This window comes from Pholcus phalangioides, unplaced genomic scaffold (genome assembly GCF_987345545.1).
Source record: "Pholcus phalangioides strain wild (caught in Gottingen) unplaced genomic scaffold, Ppha-v1.0 ptg000007l_1, whole genome shotgun sequence".
Lineage (NCBI taxonomy): Eukaryota > Metazoa > Arthropoda > Arachnida > Araneae > Pholcidae > Pholcus > Pholcus phalangioides.
Genome location: NW_028301600.1, coordinates 20,158,142 through 20,168,747, shown reverse-complemented (window position 1 = coordinate 20,168,747; position 10,606 = coordinate 20,158,142). Strand labels below are relative to the sequence as shown.

General features: G+C 34.5%; 1 protein-coding gene across 1 annotated transcript in view; it reads left to right on the top strand.

The window, feature by feature from the left end:
• Positions 1-8,072: 8,072 nt before the first annotated feature.
• The window catches only part of LOC149085038 (uncharacterized), a 28,110-nt gene continuing 25,576 nt past the window's right edge, over positions 8,073-10,606 (top strand). The window contains exon 1 of the mRNA XM_089232800.1: positions 8,073-8,793. Within this exon, the coding sequence (XP_089088926.1) occupies positions 8,520-8,793 (274 nt within the window). The 5' untranslated portion in view covers positions 8,073-8,519. The remainder of the gene's footprint in view (positions 8,794-10,606) is intronic.

The window sequence follows — 10,606 nt, the reverse complement described above, 5'->3', positions numbered from 1 at the left end:
TTGTTTCCAGCAATCAAGTTCGTTGTATGCAATAAATATGAAATCAACAGGATTCTCGAAATACCCAGGACGCGTTTCTGTGTATGAGCATGCATGCCATGAATATTTCTACATGTTGACGTAGTGTGGTGAAGAAAACTGGTTGTGTGCAATGGATTGTACTTATCGATTTGTATTTGTTCAAATATAATTAAATCTGAAAATTTTCGAACGAAATTTTTCCACACCCGAAAACCGTACCTATCAAGCGGTTGTATTAGATGTGTGGTTTTAGGTGGCATCACAAACACATGAACGATTTTACCCGGTGGCGTAGCACTGTTAAACAGTCATTGTTTTTGAAGGGTGACCAAGAATCCACTTAAAAGTACGGTTTCACATCGGTGTGTGTTTTTAAAATACACTTCCGATAAATATTCGCGCAGTTCTTTTTTGATTCCATTTTCCCCGATTTCGAAGCGACGGTATAAATATTGTCAGCTGGAAACATTTTCTGCCGAACGTGGGTTCCGAATTGTCACTTTAGGTTCAGAATACATAACAAATATAAAGGCGGTAGCAGCATTCCATCTTAGCTGATTGTTGGCATTACAGTATGTGAATGGGTCGTAGCATGGATAGATTGTGCAGCACTTTCAATCTGTTTTGAACCCAAAAAATCAAGTGTTCTCCCCGAATGAAATTCTTTATTAAAACCCGATCGATCAGTATTAAACATCTGGTTATCCTTCAACTACGAGTTCTTAAAAAATATATATATCATTTACATATGCTTTTGAAGCATTTACAATATGATCCTCTTCATAAATCTGCTTTTGAGCGATCATTTTAGTAATTTTTCTGCGAACAATTCTACATCTCTGTTAAAAATGACATTTATAGTGACAGAGCTTTATACAAGCCCAGCTTTTCAAATACGAGCGCATGCACGTTTACATGCCTGCGCCTCGCATCCTGAAACTTTTGAAAAACATATTTTTGAATTTCGTATAGTTTGTGCCTCGTATCACCAAATTTGTTGACTTTATTTTTCCACAAATACATTTGAGACAAACTTTTGATAAATCTATACTTGCTTTGAACAAATTTTAGTGGGCGATGTTTCTTTTTTTTTACTGCTACGCCAGTATTCAACGGCTGCTGTTTTAGTTTGAAATGGGATATACCCGGACTTTCTCATTTAATTCTTCACTTACATACATTTCATCATTTTCATCTATATATAATGTCAAAATCAGAATTCTCAAATTCACTTTCGTCAACCGATGACTCGAAATCCAGTATCTTCTACTTCATCACAAAACATTTCGCAAATAGATTCTAGGTTCTTTCAAAACATTTCCATTATTTTATTTTTTAAATTTATTTCGGCTTCTGTAAAATCTGTCGGCTCCATGTATTGAACAGCGAATTCGTGGTACAGCATCTATATCACGTTGAACACGTTAATATGTGGTGGCATTTTCTATTTGAAAGCCACAGATGGTTTAAAAAAATAGATTAAAAAACATCGAGTTATACAACAATGCAATTTCATGCGAAAGACTTTTCAGCATTAAACAAAACAACAACAAAAACTTGATGCAATTCGCTAATTTTTTTCATTTATTTAAAATAAAAGTGTAGGAAATGCACGATTAGACTATAAAAATATATATCAAACTCAATTTTAAACACTTTTGAATGCAAAATACCCAAAAATAACTTTACAACAGATTTAAACTCATTCGGAAGAAACAACGGACAGTTCATTTAAGAATTTTCCGCTTTTCTCTGAATCCTCGCCTAGTAGGGTTGCATTTGACGTTAAAAATGTTGATTTGTATTCATTTTTTACAGCTTTCCTGTTGCAATTCCGCAGCTACTTTTTTCACAGTATATATTTTGAGCCATCTAACGCCTGTAAAATTTTCGTCGAATTCTATGAGTTTAGCTTATTAGCGTTTCCTTGTCAGTAGATGGATATTCGAATCGTGTAAACTCGTAACAGTAGATTAAGCAAAATAGTAAGTTTAACCCTTTCAGTACCACATTATGGAAAAGTGAAATAATTATCATGTAAATTTTTTGGTAGCTCGTCTTAGTTCTAAGCCCTAGAAATAAAAAAAAAAGAATTTTTTTTATAAAAATTAGTTATAGTATACAGCGAATTAATTGACGTGGTACTTTAAGGTACCGTCAGCACTCTATGCTTAGAATAAAAATAAAAAATACAAATTAAAATATGTTGCATAATACAATTGCAGGAACATTTATTTATTTCCCCCCGAAGACAACCGTAATTTGTTTCATTACATTTGTAAGGGTATGTATTTGTGGGTATGTATTTGTGGGTATGTATACCAAAGTGTAATGCATAAACACTTTTACAGGGGTGAAACATCGAATTAAATTTTATTAATTAATCTATTGATTATTAATTTTTTTGGTCGCAAATAAATAATAACCGTGGTGCTAACAATTTCGATTTGGAAAATATATCAAGAACAGTGTAGGTGGGGCACTATGATGATGGTCTGCCTCTCGATACAACGATAATCCCTTTTACAGATTTTTTTTAGGATTTTCTTTTAGTCCACAGAATATCTTTATATCAAGATTTCATTAGTTCTAAAAATAGAAAAACCGCCCAATCAAATTATAATTGACTTTGAGTTCCCCATTGTTTGCATACAATCTACATCTCACCATGTACTGACGGTACTTATAAGTACCAGTCACAAATTTGCTTGGTATTTGAAACATAGGTATCATTTTAAAAAAATAGTGACATGAACCGAAATATTCGTCAATGAGTAAGGAAAAAATACTATGCATTCACACCTCACAATCATTTCCTTAGTATTACGCCTCTGAAAACTTGCAACTACTTATATGACTGCTTGCAAAATGATGACCCGAAAGTAAATTTTTATTTATAAATCTTCGTCATATAACTTCAAAAAATACTAGTTGTCCCACTCTTTGTTGTGATCTGGTAGTCATATAAAGTAGTTATATAGCTCTCATACTTCAAATGCCCAACTCCCAACAACGCATGTAAGAAGTGTTCCCTTACATACGTTATTGGGAGTTGGGATTTTGAAGTATTAAAGCTGTGTAACTACACTTTACGATTACCAGATCACACCAAAAGAGTGGGACAACTAGTTTTTTAAATATGACGAAGATTTATGAATAAAAATACGGGGGTGTGTTATAAAAAAGTTAGAGGTGCTTTAAAGTACTGTCGGAACTGGAAGGGTTAAAGAATTCAGTTTCCTTGTCCACGGATAGTGAACTTTGGTTGAACTGTTCTCAGAAATTATGTTGGGAGATGAAAAAATTCGTTTCATAACAAACCTATACAGAAACGCCGCTTCTGTTCGGACTTTCATAAAGAAGTGAGTACGTTTACCCCGAAAATGGTCAAAAAATAACTACCGTTCTCCCTCACCATGGTAACTAAATCCTCAGAGGACTGACCTTGTTAATTGACCGCTTACGTCCTCCTTTTTTTTTCTTTTTCAAAATTTTGGTTTAACGGACATGTAAGATTAGATGAGTTCGGTGACTGCGTCTGATTTGTTTATGAATGCGATGAGTTTCAAATATACTTGTCGGTTTATGGCAGAATAATCGCGAACAAGCAGCTTTAACTTATAGTATAAAAATGAAAAATTGAAAATGTGATCGGACATATCGTAAGTTTATATGCAATCGATATTGAGAAATATACTTTTCTTTTTTTTAAAATATTTATTAGGTAAGAGTGAAACCTGCATAATGCAGTTATAAATGAATCCGACTCTCTTGAGAGGGCGGGAAAGTGCCAGTAAAAAAGACTGGTCGATGCCATGACACGCGATTTCAGAATACGAAGTAGCTAAAAAATCTTCAAGGTCAAAAATATCACGTAGGAAAATTTCTTATTACTCGTCGTGAAAGCTAAAAAATCAGACAGTTTCCTCTGTACGTGCTTCAGCCTACGCCTAGATTATGAAGAGCTACGAGGCGTCGTCCTCTGGCTGCGTAAAAATCACATGTCACATCTACACGCGATATTTAGATTTAGTGCAAATAGTAGAAACAAAAATCCCCATCGTTAGGCACAAAACTTAATTGTATTTTCCTCTTTCATTTGGATAATAGATATAATTTGAAGAGCTCTTGAAAAAGTTATTGAAAAATGAAGCAATTTTATTTTTAAATTTTTCCGTAAAATTTTTTAAAGTATAATTTCAGTCACAGCATTGTCTCGTATATTTATTTAATTTTATTTATTCATCAAGAAATTCGTGAAAATTTAAAGATTATTCAATGGCCTACATTGTTTAAAACTTAATTTTCATCGAGTTCGATTAGTAGAGAAAATCAGGTTGTAGTGTCTCACATAAAGATCCCTAACGAAAAACACGGATTTAAAAAATTCATAAAATGATTCACACGACGTCCAAAGAAATGTGAGTTAAAATTATCTTCATATTACTGTATTCATGAAAATAAAAAAAAGGAACTCTTGTAATGAAACTTTCCACCTCAAGCTCGAAATGAAAAATAGAAAACGTTCACAATCTGACCAGCAAATCACCAAGAACATGGGTGTTCATCGCACCAAGAGAACATAGCACGACATTTCTTGCCTAATGCACGAAAAGTAATTTTCCTTTCGTTTGTGTCCATCATAACTCACGTGCGACCGCACTATAAAAGTTGAAGGTCATCTTGTAATCGGGCCCCTCCCTTGATGCTTGTTGTCATGCTAAGTTTTGTTTTGCTTTTCTTTCTGATCGTAAAGCGGTTAATTTCATTAAAGAATTTCAAGTTTGAAAAAAAAAGAAAGATAGTATAAATACTGAGAATCTTTTACCACGCGGAATCAGTAGTGTTAGTTCACGTAAATAAAACATATAATAATATCAAATTACAAGAAGTCATCATAGGAATTAATTTCATTCAGCAACAATGTGTGCATTTAGGTATCGATTATTCCATGTACTGTATTTCGAAAAATATGACGTTAGCGTACTAGGACCTGATGATGAGGCCGTCATAATTGTAACAAGAGCCCTTGTGCAAGTGATGCTCTAACATGGGAGGAGATACGGGGGGGGGGGCGTGGGGGGGCATTGCCCCCCCCCTAGCGTCACAGGTGAAGTTGACTGATCTAATGTATATATGCATATATGAATTGACATCATCATCATCGTGCCCCCCCAGACTTCCGAGTCCATCTCCGCCTATGTGCTCTAGAGCAGTGTTTCTCAACCACCGGGCCCTAACATTAGTCAAACCGTGCCGTAAGAGATTCACCATTTCATTTTTACCCATTTATTTACCATAAATCATGTGTATCACTGGGCCTTCCACTCCCAGAAAAAAGTCGACCTGGTTCCTTGCAATCCGAAGGTTGAGAACCACTGCTCTAGAGCCGTTTTTATAGTCCCTCTCAGACCAGCACAATAAATGTTTTCCAGAAAAGGTATATGATCTACTCTATCAAAAGCTTTTCAAGGTCTAAGAATATAGTCATATTAGTCTGAGTTTTATTAATTTTATTTAATATTTTCATTTCTCACAAAAATTCAAGATTGGGGGAAAATGAAAATCAACCAAGGGGTTAGTTGACCCATACTGGCCTAATACAAATAATTATGGATATTTTATATAAAACAGCCATCTCCCCGAATTTTTAGTTTTCATAACGACGAGCAATATTCAACACTCCACAACATAGGAGGCGATAGACTTGGAAGTCTGGGGGGGGGGGGGGCACGGTCATTATTCCTGGGGGGGCACGATGATGATGATGTCAACTTATATATGCATATATACATTAGATGAGTCAACTCCACTATTGATGCTGGGGGGGCAATATGCCCCCCCACGCTCCCCAGTATCTCCGCCCATGCTCCACAACTGTGAGTCATTTTTATCCAAACATGCACGTATTGCGGAAATTCCAACTTCTAGGACAGTGTCGTTAACCCTTTCACTACCACATTATGAAATTATGAGATAATTACCATGTAAATTATTTGGTAGGTCATTTTAGTTAATGTAGGTCATTAAAAATGAAAAAAAATTCAAAAAATTATTTAATACACGACGAATTAATAAACCGAATTAATTAACCTGGTACTTGAAAGTTTCGTCAGCGCTATACGCTTACAATAAAAATAAAATATACTAATTAAAATGTACTGAATAATGCATAATAATGAATATTTATTTATTTTACCACAAAGAAAGGCACTATTTATTTTATAAATTTGTTAGGGAACCTTTTGTAAAAACAGCATTTTTCGGCATTACAACTTTTGAGTAATGCAGAATTCTCTTTTCTCATGTTCAGCATGATTGAAATGCTGAGCATGAGAAAAGAGATCAGCTATATGGCAACTATTAGACAAAATATCAAACTAAAACTAGCATAATGTGAATTCTCGAATCCAATTTTTTTTTTAATTTTAAAAAACGATCCGCATGATCCATCCAGAGAAATTAGTTTTTATTTATTTTTGTTTTTTTATTTATTTTTATTAATTTATTTAGTTATCATTAATTAAATTATATATTTAACTATATTATACACACAAATATATAATATAATATTTATATATAATAAATATTTATAATATATTAATATATTTAATGTTTTATAAATATTATTTATTAATAAAAATTATTATTTTAATAATTATATTTATAAATATAATTAAATATTATATTATATAAATATATAATATATAATTTAATTATATTACTTAATTAATGTAAAATCATTAAATAATTATTAAAAATTTTGTTATTGAATTAGTTTTGCTTGATGTGTCAATCAAGATAAAAAGATTACAAAATTATTCAAACTGTTGGATGCAAAACCAAAGTGCTCTCAAGCAACATGCGCGATGAAGGTAACTTTTATAAGACATCAATAGTAACTACCGAGTTATAATATGATCATCTACTTTACCATCATATTTATAATATGATCATAGACAGTGAAATCTTATTAAAGCTCGAATAAAAAAAAATGAATACCACTGAGGATTGGACAAGGACAGTGAAGTCTTAACGTATGGGTCCACCTGTGCACGGCTCTAGGGCCTCAAGTGTAGAGTGGTCTCATGAAAACGAGAAAATTTTCGGGAGTAAGCATGTAAATTTGCAGGCAGGCATTTCAACCCGGGGTTGGAGCCGAGAAAAATCGTTCTGCCCAACACCACACTAAAGATATCCCTAGTATAGTGTTGTTCTGCCCGGGGACCACGATGGTTTAACGACGGCCCTGTATAAGGATCCTAAAAACTTCAATGAAATACTAACCCAGAAAATATTTTGATCTTTCAGCTCGTTTCTCTTGCTGATTTTCAACTAATAGCTGTTCTATGAAACATTTATTGTCGTATCAAGAACTCTGCTACTATGTCAACTTGAAGCTGTTTAATTTTTGTAAGCCCAACCGGCATTTTAATGGTTGTTTCGCATTGGAACTGGACACTGCTGGCTTGACGTACACTCGATAACGGTGATCCAAAATCACCATCTATTACAGCATTTTCTTTCCATAAAGACAACGCAAGATACCGATTTCATTGATAAGCAGGAAGTACGGTCCAAAGTCAAGATAATACGACAATGTTTGTTCTATTCATAATTCGGTTTACTTTTTTTCTAACGAGTTAAAATGAGAGAAAAGTTGTCGAAAACGTAGCCTGTAGCAAAATTTGAGATATGAAAGAAGGAACACATTCACACGGCCTTTGTTACAAGTAATAAAAAAAAATGGTTGGATGATCCTCGAATTCGAGATGCAAAATCACAACAACGCACGAGGGGCGCGTGTTTGGTGGTGAAGTTCAAACAGCAAGTCGAACACACACATATTCATCGAACTTATACTTTGTGCTCCAGACACAAGAGGGTAAACGTCTTAATTTTACAGAATGAATTCCTGTTCTGCTCTACGCCTTGGTTACCATGTGCTGCAAACAGCAAGCCACACGTCACGGGTGAAATATCATGCTTGCGGCATTTGTTATTTCCGTTTCATCTTCCCATAAGTGAGTAGAGCAGTAGAACAACGACATTTTCCAAGGTCGGGTGTGTTTGCTATTCCATTAATTTTATTCGCCGATTCCAAGAACATGTGACCGGATTATTTTCATTTTACCTCACCAAAATACAGTGGCTGTCTTCTCAAACGAATACACTAGTTTTCTCCATCAAAGAGAGTAAAACAGACAATCATTGGATCATGTTTATGAAACAGTCGACAGGTTGGTGTGGCAGTTGCTAATTTGTGGTTGGCCTACTGAGACATTGTGTGTGGTGTGTTCACCAAACAAGACGTGTTTTGTTTCGGTTCTTGTCGATTCTCTCGCTGGAGATGAAAACGAATTTTTAATAAAAAAAAAATGTTGTTTCTTGCATCGAAAGTTAAATGACTTGGACTCGGGTCTAGGTCTCGTTCATTTCTGTGGTAACATTTTAAGGGAGTGATTGTAAATCTTTGGAAGTGAATCTTTTCCATCAGCATGAGTATAAGCAGTGGAAGAAGTACTAAGTGGAGCCCGATTCCAATATCGGCAAAAGAGTTCATTCAGAGATATGAGCTTCCTCAAATCGTAAGGATTCACGATGGGGAAAACAAAAAATGTCAAGCGACAGCAAATCTCAATCTTCAGGAGCCCATATTGCTTTATAAGGTGTACACATGTCGTAAAATTCATGGCAGGGCATTAGCTTTCGATGCTCAAGGAAATGTTAAACCAACCGGCCCAAGTTTGATTATTCCGGATTCATATCAAGGTAAAGTAAATCTTCAAGTTTTGGTTTTAACCCTTAACCCATTAAAGAAGACTTTGATTTTTTGAAAGACAAAAAATACTGAGTGGAACCACTCAGTATATTGGTAAAGAAAAAAAATTAAAATTTCGAATGGCAAATTTTCTTACCAACCGGCGTTAATGGGTTAAGTGCGTAGCTTTGTATGTATGCAAATGGTCCTTTAGACATTCACCATGTGTGTCCGTGATTTCGCTAATTTGTTAAAATGTTTTTTTTTGTTTGCATTTCTTTTTTTTTTTTACCTTGAAGTTTACCCCGATTTTTTTTTCTTACCGTAGTTTGAATCACAGAGAAGATAGTTATATATTTAGAATGTAATATTACTTCAAAACATTTATTTTATGGGTGATTTTTGAGGCTCTATACGGCCTCCTTAAAGCCCTGTATAAGCAGTACAATTCGAGATCGATTTTTCAGGCTGTAAAGGGCGCAGCGGGAGGGGGGAGACTTGGGGGTCTGGTCCCCCCGAAATGTGAAAAAATGACCGAAAAAAAGGAAAAAGATGGCCAAGTCTATTGTTCTGTCATTTTGGTCCCCCGAAATGAAAGTGGTCCCCCGCGAACAAATTTCTGACTACGCCCCTGTGTCATTAACTATGAAAAAAATTATCAGCTGGAAAGAAAAATTGAGCATTTAAGGATTAAGGTAACTTTTGTAATGCTGTTTCTTTTGTATGCTGTGGATTTTTCGTTAAATGACATTCAATATTCATGTATGTATCCATCAAAATAGATAGAGAATCTATATGTAGCAGTGAAATCAAATACTTTTGTTAACTGAAGATTTAAGAAACTGCTTCTTTCAAAAAAGATTCTTTGCGGACGCCATTCATCAATTTCACCGTCCAAGAATGAAAATACGATGAAATTTCTAAGGTTTCTTTGATCAAAATTTTTTAACTCTTATGAAATATTAAATTGTTGGTTCGTGGTACGAGATAACGGTGCGATTTTCTGATTTCCGAAATTATTTTTATGTTGTGCTATCTGGTCTTCCCAAAATGTATAAAAATTGTCAGGGAACCTCAAAACAATTGGTGTACGTGCATCGTTAAATATTATCTTTCAAATTGAAAGATGGAATGAATTAAAAAAAAAATTCATGATGGGCTTGTTAATTAAAAAAAATTAAATCTCGTTTTTTTGTATAAGTTGAAAATTGGAAATTTACAAAAGTTTGATAGAAGCTCATTTTTACCCTTACAACATTAATAAATGGCTGGCAAAATAACGGTTTGCTTAATAAGCTGAATTTGGATGCAACGAACAGCAATGCCTACCGTAATCCATCATTTCTCAGTTGGTGCTAGCGCACTTGAAATGGAAGACATGTTAGCAAAGACGACAGAGGTGTACGTAGCCCGAGTGGCATGGTGGTAAGATGCTCGTCTGCCATCGTGAAGGTTGTTGTCAGGGTCCCGGGTTCGAACCCAAGAGAGGATATAAATAAGATAATTTCCCAAACGAACTCGAGGTGGCTACCGATAGACAGCACCTTCACTTCCAACCCATCTCACTAATGGCAGTAAATTGCAATATAGCGATATGGCCAGAGTTGGTGTTTGGTGTACGTGAGGAGGGAGCATGGGGATATTCATGCACCCGTCCCAAACAAACCAAAGTATTAAATATTTTCGTAAAAAAATTGAAATATCGAACGAAAATAACTTTTATATGATATTTTAATCAATTTTTGTTAATTTAAATGTTTTTTGTGAAGGTTGGTAATTTTAATTTCTCTGGAAGAAATTCCTTGTGCCCGCTTTAAGCTTTTA